We start from the raw sequence: 17501 nt of genomic DNA on the forward strand, positions 1-17501 counted from the left end.
AGTTATTTCCCTCCTCTCATCCCCCATTCTCCTCCCACTCCCAAACCCATTTCAAAACAGAGGAGAAATTAAATGCTGCTGATAAACAGGTTGAAACATTCTCTTGTGACAATGCTCATTGAAGATAAGATTTATGAACTACACAAGTGATTTTAAGCGGTATGTCTGGTCAATGAAATCTTGAGGGTAGAAGTGACCTTCCCATACTGACTCAGATCCCTGTGCAGGGAACCGTGCACCTTTTAAGTACTAAGTATTACACTAAAACAGGGTTTAAATCTGTGTTTTTCAATTACTGTCCATGGACCAGTGCCAGTCCCTGAGATCTCCCTGACATAGCTTAGGATGGCAGCAAGCTGGTCCAAGATATCAAAAAGGTTGAAAAAGACTGGTTTAAATAATAGGGAAGACTTGGAGCAAGATTTTTTCACTAACAAGAATTTCACCATTGGTTGGTAACTTTCCAGAAAACCTAGATTCACAAACGATGCTAGTCTCTCTCTGAAGAGGCCCATGTGTCCTTTACAAGCTTTCTGTGTCGCAACAGTATAAACTAACTGACAATGAACAAATGGACAACAAACATCTAAAACTATGAAAAAAACATGAACAACAAACAGAAGCACTTTTCTTAGCAAGCTAAGAGCACTGAGGAACAGGAGTTCTGACTCTGGCCATGTGGTAGTAAGAGGGGACTGGAGCAGTGTCGACTCGCACAGCCTCTTAAAGCCTCAGACGCGCCACATGGCTGACACTCGTGCAGGTCACCTGACACTACTATGAACAGTTCCAGCTCCAGCGCATAATGCGCATGTGCACCAATGTTTGGAATCCACATAGGGACCATCACTCAAAGAAGAACTACTATTTCTCACTACACTGTATCAGCTCAAGAAATGGAGAACTCCAGTTTCCAATTCTATTAGTTTGTCATTTTTCACAATAACTACATTTCACTGTGGAAAATGGCCTTTCCTACTAATTGTGAACATTTGGCATTAAAATGCTGCTAAAATTGCTTGCTTTTGTTTACTTCTCTATGTCCCACGATTGCTAACAAAGTTAAAAGGAATGTACACAATTGGACAAGACTTATTTAAAAGTGTGATGCAGCACAGCAGGAGGCGATCATGCCTTTACAAAATTTCTCTGTGAGGATCTGAGCTGGTTATTTTCCTGAGAAAATAATTATTTAGAATTCAAGTACATTCCCTACTAGATAAACAACTCTAATTTAGGTTTAAAGTAGGTCTACGGTATATACATTTTAAAAACATATTATATATTTGCAAAGGGTCATTTAATATTTCCATATTGATATCACATTAATTTTGACAGTCAAAGAAGATAGTGGAGCCAAAAATACTGTAATTGTAAAGCAAAGCTTGTTGCAGCATATTCCTTGGCCAGCTCTTCATACAGCAGATGTCGGGCTTCCTTCCCAAAGCACTGCACATATTTGCTGGTGCTCTTATGTTTTCATATTAGAAGTTCTGTATTTAGCAGGTTTCCTCAGTAGCAATAAGCAAACAGTTCATAAAGTCAGTTTTCAAATGTAGCTGTAAACATCCATTTTTGCTTCACCCAGCCATTTGTTTCATGCTCCCCTTAAGCCTGGCCTTTTGCTATAACAGGGGCTAGGCAAGACAATTATTTCTGCATGGTCTGTATCTTATGTTGAAAAACTTGCTCAAAAGCCAGTGGGATCCTAAGTAGGATCCTAAGTAGGATCTTGATTCAGCAAGGCACTTAAGCACATACCTAACTTCAAGTTTAAATATAGGCATGTGTTTAAGCACTTTGCTGAACTGAGGCTTAAGTGCACCATCCATAAATTAATTTGTCTTACTGGAAATGAATTAAATTTTAGTCATCCAGATATTTACTAATTACTTTTTTCTAAAAATCAGTCTTTGGATAATATTTAACAACAACAAATAATTGCTGATATATTGAAATATCAAGAGTGAATCCAGAAATCAATCTAGAACAGTATAGGCGTCTGCACTGCAGTTTAAGGTGCTGTCTGACTTAGAGTTTAAAACAGGCTATAACTTGAAGGTGAGATTTTCAAAAGTGCTCTGTGTTCGCCTAACGCTGCTCCCACTGACATTAATGGCAATGCAGGTGGGGGTGGGGGAGACAGAGCGTTTGCGTATGCGTGTACGTGTACGCATATGGTGTTGTGGAGTAATATCGAGGTTTTATTGGAATTTGTTTGAGATGATGTGCATAACTCTCTAATGGCTTCACAACTCATGTTTAATGCACCCCCTTTTCAAACCAATAAAACAGCTATACCACATTATTGTGTATTCTCTGAGTGGGATTTTCAAGTGGGCTCAGTGATGGCTTAACTCTTCTCCCACTCAAATCAATCCCGTCTCCTGTAAACTCTGGCTCCTTTAGTACCATAAGAGGGAGAAATTTTTCTAAGTGACCTAAAATAGATTGTTTTATACCTATAATTATCATAATTTTAAAGTCTAATATCTCAAGCACTCCCAGAGCTAGAAGCAAGTGTTGTGCATCTCATTGGAAAGCTGAAAATCTCTTTCCAAAATGTATAACATTTCCATTCCTAGAACTAGTGGATTGCAAGGTATCACTGGTGTAGAGCGGATTATTGCCCATTGTGGGGCCCAAATTAGGCCAGTATAATTTCTGAGGTGCGGGTAATTCTTCGCTGGGAGGCGAGAAGGTATTTTTTTTCCTGACAGGTTGATTTTTTTTTAAATAGCAGATGTTTGAAGCTGCTCCAAGGTTTGGAATGTTAGAATAAATCCCAGTGGAAATGGATTAGTGGGCAGAGAGCAGGTGAGGTGGTCAAAGGTGGATGTAAATACAATTTATCAGATGACTCTGCAATTTGTCACATTGGTATCACCACGCCATATGTGGCATATATACTATTTCTTTCCAGCAAAGAGCCAACAGTTTTTGTGGCCAGTGTGCTCAAGGATAAATTACCACATCACTGGTTTACTGTGTATCAATTTTAAACAAGGAAAATTCCTTCCTAGCTTATGATAAGTTTGTGTCCTAGAGTGGGTATCCTTGGAGAGAGGGAGGATAAGAGCCAGGGGAATCTACTAATTTGTTTTCCCATTTAAACAAAAAATTCTCTTTCCCAACCATGGAAGTTGGCAAACAAACCTAGGTGTAGTGTACTTTTTTGGAACTATTTATACTGCCTGAAAAGTATACTGATAATATGCAGTACCAAAGTCCTCAGGGATGAGGACCTATTGCTGGCAACTTTGAGAGGTATTCTCCTGTGATGGGATATAAACCCAACACAGACCAATGAAGGGTTAACAGGAACCGGAGAGCCCAGTTAGCTCACCTTGGTTTACCTGGAGGCTGTGTCAGGCTCAATTAGGAACACACCTAGATGGGAACGAGCTGGGTAGTTACCATAAAGGAAGGCATTTAGAGCAACATTAAGAGGATACCAAGGGTGCGAAGGCCCTGGGTTTTCTCTTGAGAAGGCCTGAGGAAGAGGCAGGGTGGTAGTCCTCTCCTGGGTGAAGCGACTGAGATATTGGTGGGGAGTGAAGAGAGGAATAAGCTATAGGAACCAGGATTAGTTTCTGTGGTGGGGCCCTAGAAAGTGGGATGGGAACCAAGGGAAATGGCCTTGCAGGTCAGTGTCCTGATAATAGGACAGAGGATAAAGAGGAATCAGAAGAAAGACTGAAATCCCAAAGCCACAGGGGTAGAAATGAGTTGGTGTTATAATTTTGATGTCAATTGGTGAAGATACTGAAACTGAAGACCCACTGTGGGGCAGAAGTCTTTATGGTTTGCTACTTGTGTTTTAAATATTGGTGAAGGGCATTATGTAGAACAATAATGCCCTGAAAGGGGCAGGACTCTAGAGGGACCTGGCCAATCAGCTATGTACCCCACTACATGAGATAGACAGCAATGCCAGAAGATGGTGCTTTGGGATGGTAAGTGACAACAATGCCATGAGGGAGTGTTCTGGCATGGTGAAGTCCATTAAACTTCCAGAAGCATTTTGGAAAATTTTAGCATCTGATGCCATCTGGGCCATTCCAAAAGCAACAACATACTTTCAAGACCTGGGATAAGTCATTATTCACCCACCATTGATCAATTCAGTCCATAGTTTATGAGAACTCCTGGATTCCTCACTGACACTAAGCTCTCACAAAGCAGTGTCCTCAAATAAAGCTTTTTACCATTTCAAGCTGGCTAGGAAATGCCATCTCACTCTGATGGATGATGATCCGGCCTGGCCTCAATTATACACCACACACACATACTGTGGGACTACAACAAGGCTTCATGCCCAGATATAATGCCGTCAGCTCTTAGCCCTAGTGCAAAAAGACACAGCACGTTTCCTAAGCAAACAGGCTATCGCAAACACATTAAATCTGTCCTCTGCTCTCATCTCTGGCTTCCCACAGAATATTGAGCCATATTCAACGTCATGGTTCTTATCTTCAAGGTGCTGAAATGGTGTGGGCCCACGATACCTAAAAGGTTGCCTAAAATTTTGGGACAAGAGCTCTAGTCAATAATTCATCTCCTCAGGAACACTGGAACTGCCACATGTATACAGCAGAAAAAGACTTTTTGGGGGCAGGTATACAAGTATGGAATGAACTCTGACAGGAGCTAAGAACCACCAGACATCATCATCTCCTATTTCAAATGCAAGATGCATGTCTTTAACCTTGCCTTCTCTAATGTAAACACACAGAACAGTCTACGTATAACTTTTATCATACCCACCAAAATAGAATACCATACTACTCAGATAATTTTCCCTTTGTGAAGAATATGAACTGAATTCGACGGTGAAATTTTAACAAGGAAATCCCGGGAGCCTGTAAAAGCCCCCATTCAGCATGTCCCTGGTTGTAAACTATTTTACAAATCAGTATAAAGATCCTGACTGTGCAGTAACACGATTATAACAAGGTTTATTCTGCATACACATACAATACAATATGTTTTTTTAAGACATCATCATCATCATGACAGAACAGTTTTGTTAATGTAGATGGTCCCAGTAGGTTTCTCTATATTGGCCAGGACAACCATGTTAGCACCTTAATTTCAAGAATGTCCAAGCATGGTTTAACCTTACGTGTAGAAAGGGTCTAAAGAGAGAATGCCTCTCTCTGTATTCCATAATGCTGCAGTTGAGATCAGAAGAGCCACTCAAGCTGCAGATCAATTGGTATAAACAGGATGGAGCTACTGGCAGGATGTTCTTGGAGAGAGCCTTGTGGGCCTTTGAAACTCACTCCCTGTTTTGGTCTGAAATAGCTCAAATGTGATGACCTTCATGGCACATTGCAAAGCTCATCTTTATTTTCCTAGGGGAATTGTAAGGGTGGGGTATTGCTGGAGAGGAAGAGGGAAATGAGTTTTAAAATGGCCTAGCTTATTGGCAGCTGTTTATTTTAAATTGCACTGCTACACTTAGGGTATTATTTGTGATGTATTTTTAAGTGATGTTAAGGGTGCCTAGACCATGTACATAGGAGCCCTATTTTTAGCATTTGCATAAATCTAAATATATAAAATAAAAGGCATCAACACTTTAAAGAATGGAAATTGCACATTGAGGAAAATAAACTGTACTTTCACTTGGCAGTTTATTTTCATCATAATGTGCATTCTTTAAAGTCCACCTGTCTCCAAATAAAATAACCTTGTCTTTACTCTTTTCAGTAGTCCCTTCCCACTTATATACACACTCACCTTTTTGCAAGGCACTGTTTCACTCTCCCCAAAATGAGTTACTATAGTAGTCTTTGATAATTGCAAGCCGTAAGTGCATCTTGTCATCACTTTTTTTTTTAATGGAAGCCTCCCACTGACAAATGAGAGTTCTATTTGTGAAAGTATGGCATGACATTGCCCAGTGTTACATTACTACATCTGGCAAACAAAAATACACCATGAGAGTATGAGTGAGGATGGAAAATATTAAACGAGGAGAAGAAAGGAAAGCTAGGAATTAATCAGTGATGTTCTAAACTAGCAGCAATAATTAATCTTTTCCCTGCTAATAGTGACAGAAAAGTGGAAGAAAAAGAACAAGAGCAGAGAGAGTAAATTCATTCAGAACATGCAGTAACTATCATTTGTTGAGGCTTACATTTTTGGTAATGAAAAAAGCATCCTAGAATGTAAACATACATCATACTTCTAGCAGGAAGTCCTCTGCATTTCAGAAATCCTGATTCAGTTTTCCTTTGGGGAAGCTCTCCAGTGGCAGCATTTCAGGTTCTTGAAATGCCCTTCCCTAATGCAGACTCTGGAAATATCATCATAAACAAAAGGGTTATGTTAGACTGGCAAATGCTTCCATGGGAAAACCATCAGCTGGAACTTGGCTCTGTCGCAGAAAAAACTGATGCATTGCCTCGTTTTATACCATTATATCAGTGAATTACATGGTGAACCCTGCGACTGACTCAAGTTAAGAAAGCATAAGGCATTTTTGCTAATTTTAATGTCTGCATAAACATTAAGAAAGTTACTGTCTATATCACATACAAAAAAGGGAAATTTGACTATACAATCATGCTGAAAGTTATTAGGAAAAGAAAAAAGATATGTTGATCCTCTATGATACCATAACTAAAGTACAGTGGCAACAGTATTTAGACTAAGCTTTTTATGCATTCATTTTGTAGAAATTAATGATGATTCAAGAACAGAGTACATTTCCTTATTTTCGTATTGCAGTTAAAAATCTGTTTTTCTGTAGATTTATACTGACGCATCTTGTAAAATTGCATGTGAGAATGGAAATCATACCTTCATTTGTGAAGATAAAGGATGAAAAAAGAAGTCTCACATGCACTGTATTACTATTACTATTTTTTTTTTAATCCAAATGAGTCTCGGGCTTCTTTTTTTTAAAAAAACAGCAACAATTTGGAATAAATTATGGAAGCAACTAATTCACATTGGGAGAGACAAAGAAAGCTAATAACTTTTATTCATTAAAATACTATAAAATTGATTCTATCACATTTCCAGTTTTAAAAAATTAAGTGATGAAGGAGGTTTCTCAAGAACATTTGCAAATGATCTGGTTTACATTAAAAATTTCAAAAAAATTATTTCCATTTTTTTAAACAATTGTGTCTTAGAGACAAAATTTTATTTCTTAGACGAACAGAAACACACTGGCCCAAAATTCATTACCAGTGGATGGCTCAGACATGGCCTATGTGATACAAATTGAGGGTCTCTAGTAATTCCTAGCCAACCGACGTCCATGCCATGTATTTCTTAAGGCCACAATCAGAGATCAGAGCCCCATCGTGCTGGACAGTGTACACCCAGAATGAAAAGATGGCCCCAAACAGCTTACCATATAACTAAAATACATGACTGCATGAACTGGTAGGCCATGAAGGCACTTTCATTAAAGAGGCACAGGACTTAATGGATATAGAGATTTAGGAAGGGATGACTAATTGGGTTCAGGTCATATTTTTATTTAGAGAGCCTATTTGTTTATTTGAGAATATCTGACTTCAGAAAAATATAGAATTGAAATAATGGGGTAAAACATGAACAATGCTGGGCAGGGCAATGAAGTCAGCAGACACATCACAAGAGTCATCCTGAGGGGAGAGACAAGCTGAGATTTCAAATACATATTATTGTTTTCTGTATCTTTCATGAGATAGTCATGGCAGCAGTCAGAGAGAAGTAGGGTGACCGGATGTCCTGATTTTATAGGGACAGTCCCAATTTTTAGATCTTTTAATTATACAGGCTCCTATTACCCCCTCACCCTCATCCCGATTTTTCACACTTGCTGTCTGGTCACCATAGAGAGAAGAGAAAAAGGCAGATTTAAACGGACAGTAAGATGAGCATCAACAGCAAAAAAGCAGACCAAGATTTTAGTTATTTTTCTTTTAATGATCCAAACATTACACTGTCAGTTATGTGACCAGACATGATGCAACATCCACCCCAAAGATATATATCAAAACACAATTGGTAATAGCAAATACAATGCACAGCTGCACCGGCTCTCAGGGAACTAAATAGTCTCCGATCCTGGAGCCTAGTGTTACAATGTGTCTGCCACGTGTCATTCTGCTGGAGGGCTCTGTTATGACAGATTTTTATTTATTGAAATATTTTATTAACTTTTGAAGGCCTCAATTCTTTATTTTCCTACTTAAGAAGTAGGAATTATAAAGAGTATAGGAAAGTTGAAATTGTATGAGTTACTGTATATGGAACCAAATTTTCAAACTGTGGATTCTGTGCATCATAAACATATACATGCACCTATGTGTGAATGCAAATTTGATTTTTGCACTTATGGCAATTAAGTGTGCCATGCAAAAACTGCCCATGCAAAATTAGAGGCCCAGTTACAGGTCAGCAGATTAAAAGGCAGAAGAATTTTGTCTTATAATTAAAGACATATGACCCTCTGGACTAAACCTAATAAATGAGTCCCTTTCTGCAACCTCAGGGTCTAAAACAATAACTTGTAAACTAAGCCAAGCCAACTAATAGAGCAGCTGAACTTCACCCAACTTTCACAAGAGCAACCACCAAAACCCGGAGAGCAAGATGCAGAGATTCCTGGCATGTAGGTGTAGTGCTGTCTGAAGTTTTTGTATCTGTCTACCCAGTGCTAATACTGTCCACCAGAGCACTAGCACTACAGCTAGCAACAGAGACTGAGGGTACGTCTACACTATGAGATTATTCCGATTTTACATAAACTGGTTTTGTAAAACAGATTGTATAAAGTCGAGTGCACGCGGCCACACTAAGCACATTAATTCGGCGGTGTGCGTCCATGGTCCGAGGCTAGCATCGATTTCCGGAGCGTAGCACTGTGGGTAGCTATTCCGTAGCTATCCCATAGTTCCCGCAGTCTCCCCCACCCCTTGGAATTCTGGGTTCAGATCCCAGTGCCTGATGGGGCAAAAATCATTGTCGTGGGTGGTTCTGGGTAAATGTTGTCACTCATTCCTTCCTCTGGGAAAACAATGGCAGACAATCATTTTGCGCCCTTTTTCCCTGGATTGCCCTGGCAGACGCCATAGCACGGCAACCATGGAGCCCGTTCAGCTTTTTTTTTTTTTTTTTACTGTCACCGTATGTGTACTGGATGCCGCTAACAGAGGCGTTACTGCAGCGCTACACAGCAGCATTCGTTTGTTTTTGCATGATAGCAGAGACGGTTATCAGTCGTTCTGTACCATTCGCTGCCATTGTAAATTGGCAGTAAGATGATGGTTATCTGTTCTGTACTGTTAGCTGCTATCATGGGTGCCCCTGGCTGAGGTCGGCAGGGGGCGCAAAGGCAAAACTGGGAATGACTCCCCAAGTCAATCCCTCCTTTATGGTTTCTAAAAATAGAGTCAGTCCTGCCTAGAATATGGGGCAAGTGTACTAGAGAACCAGTGTATCAGAGAGCACAGCTGCTCCGTGTCAGATCCCGCAAAAATGATGAGCTGCATGCCATTCACGGGGGGTACCCCTGCAACAACCCCACCCATTGCTTCCCTCCTCCCCCAACCTTCCTGGGCTACCGTGGCAGTGTCCCCCCCATTTGTGTCATGGAGTTATAAAGAATGCAGGAATAAGAAACAGTGACTTGTTAGTGAGATAAAATGAGGGGGAGGCAGCCTCCTGCTGCTATGACAGTCCAGGCAGGACATTAAGCGGTGCGGGGGAGAGGAGCCCAGCATCCCGCTGCTATCCTAGTCCAGGCAGTACAGAATCTTTTCTTTACACAGGAAAGGGAGGGGGCTGATGGAGCTCAGCCCCCAGTTGCTATGATGAGGACGGTTACCAGCCATTCTGTACCATCTACTAGCAATGACCGGGAATCATTCCTATTTTTACCCAGGCGCCCCAGGCCAGCCTCACCTGAGGCCAGCCAGGAGCACTCACGGGCTGATGGTGACGACGGATAGCAGTCATATTGTACCATCTGCCACCGGGAAGGGGAGAAGAGTGGATACTACTCTTCACTGCTGCAGCATCGCGTCTACCACCAACGTTCACTAGACATAGGGTGACATTGAAAAAAGTCAAGAAACGATTTCTTTCCCTTTTCTTTCACATGGTGGGGGGAGGGAGTAAATTGACAAGCTATACCCTGAACCACGCCGGACAATCTGTTTGAACCTACAGGCACCAGGAGCTCAGCCACGAATGCAAATAGTTTTCGGAGACTGCTGTGGACTGTGGGATAGCTGGAGTCCTCAGTATCCCCTCCCTCCCTCAATGAGCGTCCATTTGATTCTTTGGCTTTCCGTTACGCTTGTCACGCAGCACTGTGTACCCTGGAGATTTTTTTTCAAACGCTTTGGCATTTTGTCTTCTGCAACGGAGCTCTGATAGAACAGATTTGTCTCCCCACACAGCGATCAGATCCAGTATCTCCCGTACAGTCCATACTGGAGCTCTTTTTGGATTTGGGACTGCATCGCCACCCGTGCTGATCAGAGCTCCACGCTGGGCAAACAGGAAATGTAATTAAAAAGTTCGCGGGGCTTTTCCTGTTTACCTGGCCACTGCATCCGACTTCAGATTGCTGTCCAGAGTGGTCACAGTGGTGCACTGTGGGATAGCGCCCAGAGGCCAATACCGTCGATTTGCGGCCACACTAACCCTAATCCAATATGGTAATACCGATTTTAGCGCTACTCCTCTCGTTGGGGAGGAGTACAGAAACCGATTTAAAGAGCCCTTTATATTGATATAAAGGGCCTCGTAGTGTGGACGGGTGTGCTGTTAAATCGGTTTAACACTGCTAAAACTGGTTTAAACGCATAGTGTAGACCAGGCCTGAGAAAGTGTCCTCTTCCCTCAACTCCTCATCCTGTGCTATAAAAAAAAAACAAACCCAAGAGTGTTTCCTAATATTCCTCCTCCCACACAATAAAGGGGCATGTGAACGTTTGAGAGACACTGAGGCTTTTTTCTCTCTGCTTCCACCTTCCAGACATGCCAGCATCCAAAATGAGTGAGAAATGACTGGAAAATGGCTGTTCTATATGATGATACATTCTACATCTAGCTACTAACTACACAGAATATACTTGAATGTAAGACTTGAAAGTTCCCTTTAACCCTTATTGTTGGCTGAATGAACATGCTCCCAAATATCTGTCAACTATCTGGAAACACTTGCCTCACGAAGCAGGTATAATTCTTGCCATTTGGCAAATTTATTATTCAATTTGTCCCTTCTTTATGGAGCCACATAAACAGTGCTAAGTGCCAATGCCGTGACTACCTTTGTTATGCTTGCTCTGGGGAGACAGAATATAAGTTTTTGGACTATCACTTCATAAGCATTTAATTCACAGAACACCTTTTCATGGATGCATTTTAGAACCTCTCACATATAGATCATCAGTAGTTTATATATTTAATAAGGACTTAAAAAAATTGTTGAAAGTAAAGTATAACACTAGAAAAGATTATCAAGGCTGTAAAAAAATCTTTATTTTAAAAGCCTTTAGAAAACCAACACTTTAGAATAATTATTTACAGGTTTAAAATGACTTTCCTGGAGCAATGCAAAGGTACATTATTTTTGAGGTAATCTAAAAAAAATACGCTTAATTTTTACATTCTGAAAACATACAAAATATTTAAGCTGTTAAAAATTAATTTCAAAAGATCTAATCAGGCTTTTGAAGGATTCAGACAGTGTGTGTCTTTCAGCATTGTGTTTGCAAAGAGATACAGTTGGTTGTTTAACCACACAGATATCATTTAGTCTGCAACTTAAACAAGCATTGATAAAGTTTTTTACAAAAAGATGCTATCAGTAAAACAAACAGGGTATTTTGTATTACTTCAAAGCTCATTTATAATGTGTTTAGGAAAATTCAATGGAAACAGGAAAATAATGTCTTGATTTTCTAAACTTTTCAACATCTGCTTTTACTTACTTGAAGCACTGTAAAGTTCTCTGCATTTTGAATTGGTAACTTTTTTTCTTTTGTCTACTCCTGTATTTGAATATCTTCACATTATGTTACTCAGAAGATCATGTGTATGCAACCACAGGAAAATCACTGATGCTTTTTAGCAATGCTGAGCACTAGTTAGCATAAATGTTTTAAGCAAGCACACTAGAAACATAATAAAAGTTATTTTCCTCAGAAGGCTAAAGTTACTAAATCCTTATATTTTCCGCTGCACATGTGTAACATTAGCACAGATATTTTTAAGCTAAATATTGGACTGTTTACACATATTCTCTCTCCCAAGTATGTATAACTCACATCAATTTCTATTAGAGGAAGCATCCTTTTCTACAAAAGGACTTCTTTTTAGTGTTCGCCATTACTCAAGCCAAGCTAACGTTCCAAAGCCATGAATTTCTTTCTTTAAGGTTTTTCCCTTCCACAGTAATTTCCAGGTTGCTGCATAATTAGTCTACCCATAATCAGCTTCTATTTTTGATTACAAATACTAGAAACTTAAATTCTATGTAATCTTAGGAAAATAACACAAATAGAAAGCAACAAATTCATGTGTGTATCACTAATCAAACAGGTTACGATGAACAGTTTGAATACCTATGAACATACTACAGTATGTATCAGAGAACAAAATCTATTTAAAAGGTTAAATGTGTGTGTCCAAAGACACTTTAAACCAGAGTAACAGAGTGAGAAATCACGTCCAAAGTCTTTAATTACAAGATAACATACTATTTGATAAATACATTGTAACATCATGTGCCCTTTCCCTCTACAAGAGTATCAGTATCCACTGTTGCTGTGTATGCCTGACAGACCAAGACACTGAAGGAGGCAAAGTTTCCTGTGGAGCTCTTGAATATGCAAAATCATATTTTATACTCAGTCTCTTAAATAAATGTACAGCTTGATGTATCTGAATACATACCTCCCTTTCTTTGACTTTTTATTTCCATATTGTAAATATTTAGTTTTAACTGTAACATTCGTCTTAATATTCTTCATAGGTATGTGTGGAACAGACTACAAAGTGTATTGTTTTATGTGGTTTTCAGTAAGGCATATAGATATAATTAGAATAGGTGACTTATGTGTTGAAAGGAGAAATGAGGTGGAACCAAACTTCTGGACTGGACCCCCTCAGCCTGAAAGTGTGTGAGAAAGCAGATTTTTCATCTCAATTCAGATTCATATCCAAAGTTCTCCCTTCAGTCCATCAGTTTTAATTGTAGCTGAACCAACATACTGGGCTCATGCTCCCTAAAATTTTGAAAAGATGTGGACCTCCTCTGACTCATGGCTAGCTAAAAGTGAAAGGGTTTTGTTTGTTTGTTTCTTTTAAATGACTTAGTATAACTCAATCCATAGAACAATAGGTTTGTTGATATCTGTAACTGGGAGGATTGAATTAAGAAGACTTTGGGAATATCTAACATGAATTTTCACACATTTAGATGTTTGAGAGAATGTTTAATATTCTTGGCATGTAGTTTTCAATGATTAGGTTACTTGCAAACTAAAAGTTTAAACTGAGTGTCAGGGAATTTCCATTTTTTGTTAATGTATTATTGTTATGGAACTGGGCCAGCAGTTGAGGTTGTATGGAAGTTGCACTGTAATGGGAGGTTCTGGAGCTCTTACAGTGGATCACACAGGTATGTTGGAGCAAATGAAATGTGGAGTCTCTTGTGATTTGAGGCCCAGGTCCTCAAAGGTATTTAGGCTCCTAACTTCCATTGATTTCACTGGAAATTAGGAGCCTAAGTACCTTTGAGGATCTGGGCCTGAGTGCTTTATTTTTTGAGGGCAGTAACACTTCCATAGGAGTTAGACAGTGTCCATTCTTTGAAGAGAGAAACAACAGAATGTGCTGGAATTCAGCATGTAATCTCAGCTGCTGCAGAAAGCATGTGACAGAGGCCTGTTTTATGGAGCATGTGTGTGGGAGGTGGGGGTGGGTGGGAGGGGAAGGGCTCCTCTGATCCTTCACTTTGTACCTAATCCCCTATAATGCATTTCCCCTCTCCTTGTTCCTCAAATGACTGACAGACTCTAAGCCCTCCTGCATGGATTCCCACTTCCACCAATCAGGGGAAGTGGATTGTATTGCAGGATTGGACCTGGATGGAATGGAGTTCTGCAGTAGTTTGGGGCTATGGAAGCATGAGCCAGGAAGTTCCAACTTCACTGGAGAGGTTAGAGTTAGGACAGCCCAGGTCTGGTCTACATCAAGGTTCCCCTAGTGCCATGCACAGGCTCAGACTTGTCCAGCTGCAGTCTCCACAAAGATCTCTGGATCCCTTATCTCAGCCATCCCACCATCGACAGAACCCTGTTCCCTCTCATTCCAGATCCCCACTTGACCCTCAGAACCACCCTATAACCCATGCTTTATGAAAATGAGGACTGAAGGAATGGGGGTTCAGAGAGGAGCATGCTGAGGGAAACTGAGGCAGGAACTGAGAGTCTACAGAACATATGGGGGACAAAAGGAAAAGAACAGAGATGTGGAAAGAAGGGGAGAAGAGGGGTGTGAAAAAGTAGGGCAGATGAAGTACGAGAAGTGGAGTACTAATTATCTCTGCTCTGATGAACCAATGATGGTTCATAAAAGAACAAATGTACCCATGAAAAGGTCATCTGACAGTCAATCTGTGTGAAACATTTTCTCTGAATCATCAATCCTCAGATCCTCACACATGAGCCTTGTAAGGTTTATCAGAGTGGAAATAGACTATCAGCCATTCTTGCACTCCAGGAGCCTTTAATAAGCCCCATTTCCTCAGATCTTCCTTACAACTCACCATACTACTGGCCCTCCATCCACTCTGGCTGCCACAGAGAAAGGCAATGGCAAAGATGGGAATATAATCCAGAATTCCTGATTTCCAGTCCTGCGCTTTGACCACTAGATGGGTATCCCATGCTATATAAACAAATTCAACTTTTTAAACTTAGTTCTGTTTCCTTTCTTTTTAGTTCACTTTCCTATATGTCCAATGGAACAGAAGACCAGAGAAGCCAAACTAGCTCAGTCTACAACTTCCATTTATACAATGTACCAACATCATCAACAATGTCATCAGACATGTCCACAGCCCTTGGAGTAGAGTTTGTTACTTAAACTGTTTGCGGCTGAATGGAAAAGCAGTTAACACATTTGTTTTCTTACTCTAGCGTAAAAATAGCAGCTATTTAAAAAAAAATTCTCATGTATTGTGGCAATACCTACATCGCTGACTCATCCCCTAAGAGTGCAGGGTTTAAAAGGGGCAACCCTGGGCCTGAAGCCTCCCTTTTTCACAGAGCGGTCTGAAACAGAACCCATCCTCCCTCCCCTTTAAGTGGTAAAATACCAGGTTTGGTCTAGACCTGCTGTGGGCATTACGCTAGCCGCCCATTTTTTAGGAGGGTTGGGATGGAATTTTTCCCTTACAACCATACTGGCCTTGGTACAGTTGGGATTTTACTGCCTTCCCCACAGTGGGTTCAGCCAGGGCTCTGTTAATGCATGGCATGATGGGCAGCAGGCTATATGTTGCAACTCATTATTAAAGTGTAGGGCAGATGTCCAGTGCAGGTACTCTATAGGAAAGGTATACAGTGACCAGATAAACAGCTTGGAAAAGGACTTAAAAAAAAAAGAGGTGTTTGTTAAAGGAATGAACAGGGAGTGGTTGGGGAGACTCCTATGATTGGTACAGCAGGGAGCCAACCCCCCGTTCTTATAGTCCACCTTAATCCTCCTACGAGGGGGTGTGGATAAGGCCCTGGCAATGGATTTGCTGGAAGATCCTGGATGGAGAAAGAGGGGGGCTGGCAGAAGCCTCCTGGATAATTACAGAATAAAAACGGGGGTTACCTGCATTGTACACTTTTATCTGCCGGGTAGTCCAAGACATCTAATAATAAAGTTGCAAACTGATTAAACCAATGTCAAAAGTCTCCTGTCCTTCTTTCGGTATAGCCAGACAATACATTATTGGTTTATCCTAATTCTATTACCTCATTATTCATGTACTTGGGGGAAGTCGTGCAGAAATGCCAAAGCACATGGCTTGCATCCCACTATATGCCCCCAAATCTCCAGTATTTTCTACTGAAGTAAAACGAATGAGGAGTACTTGTGGCACCTTAGAGACTAACAAATCTATTTGAGCATAAGCTTTCATGGGCTAAAACCCACTTCATCGGATGCATGCAGTGGAAGATAACAGTAGGAAAATATATATATACACAGAAAACATGAAAAAATGGGTGATGCCATACCAATTGTGATGAGGGTAATTAATTAAGGTGAGCTATCACCAGCAGAAGAAAAAAAAACCTTTTGTAGTGATAATCAAGATGGCCCATTTCCGACCGTTGACAAGAAGGTGTGAGTAACAGTAGGGGGAAAATAGCATGGGAAAACAGTTAGTACAATTAGAATACATTTTTTTTCCAACTGAGTTGCAGACTTTGGCCATGGGGAGGGGCATATCTGCCCACTGCTGTCACCAGATTGCAACATTTCTTAAAGCTGGTCAGATTCAGGGCATTAGCCATTTGATAGCAGCCCTTTGGAATACAACATGCTCATTGAACAGCAAGTACTTTTGTTTCTGGGTTCTTACAGTTTATTTTATTATATAACAACACTGAAAACTTTAACCTAGGAGGATGTATGGAATAAATAACCCATAGTTTACATTCCCCTGAAAAAGTTAGACAATATGAATTCACACAAAGGTCTTTGTCAAAGTTAAAATCAAGAACAAAAGATCTTTAACCGTGGAACATATGGGTAAACATACTTCAGCCAAATCCATTCTTCCTCACCCACTGCTACTTCTGGGCAAGTATCACAGTGAGTTCACTCCTACATTAACTGAATCAAACTATTAGAGTGGGTTAGTGTAATTTTCTACACCTTTTAATACTATGTATAAACATTCATGTGAACAGAATTATGTTTGGTGAACATGGCTGTTCTTCATGTAAATACCAATATCCCCACACAAAGAGTATTTGCCATTTATTTGTCACCATTTTCCTTTCAGACATCTCAGTCATCGAGTTAGGAGCAGAAACATCCAATTAGAAGCAAAAACAATACCACATGCCTGAAGTGACCAGTCACACAGTAGTAATACTGAAGAGTCAAAGTAATCATCTTAAGCAATCCAAAGACTGACAATTATTCACAAATTGTTAAAACAATTATGAAGAGAAAATACATTTATTAAGAAAAAAATCAATCAATTTGTAAACATTTCATTGACAAAAAAATGTTGGATTTTGTCAGATAATTTATTTGCAAGAAATAATTTGATCAGTACTACTCACAAACAGACATCATATGAAATCAGATAGCTAACATGCAAGCAACAAAGGCTATAATCCTGCAAACTCTTAACACGTGCTTAACTTTGTTCCATTGACTTCCGTAAAGTTACTCAAATGAGTAAAGTTAAGCACTGTAATCATTTGCAAGATTGAAACCAAAATAATATTTTTTCTTTGTGATGGGCC

The 17501-nt window shown here is 40.0% G+C and overlaps 1 protein-coding gene across 7 annotated transcripts in view; it reads right to left on the reverse strand.

The window, feature by feature from the left end:
* The window catches only part of SLC25A21 (solute carrier family 25 member 21), a 358043-nt gene that overhangs the window by 285795 nt on the left and 54747 nt on the right, over positions 1-17501 (reverse strand). Inside the window, exon 1 of one of the 7 annotated variants that reach the window (XM_050953965.1) lies at positions 6146-6203. The exons of the other annotated variants lie outside the window; for them this stretch is intronic. Within the exon in view, the coding sequence (XP_050809922.1) occupies positions 6146-6191 (46 nt within the window). The 5' untranslated portion in view covers positions 6192-6203. Of the gene's footprint in view, positions 1-6145; positions 6204-17501 lie in introns of those variants that run through there. 7 annotated transcript variants of the gene reach the window in all.

The sequence above is a fragment of the Gopherus flavomarginatus genome, chromosome 5, assembly GCF_025201925.1.
Source record: "Gopherus flavomarginatus isolate rGopFla2 chromosome 5, rGopFla2.mat.asm, whole genome shotgun sequence".
Taxonomy (NCBI): domain Eukaryota; kingdom Metazoa; phylum Chordata; order Testudines; family Testudinidae; genus Gopherus; species Gopherus flavomarginatus.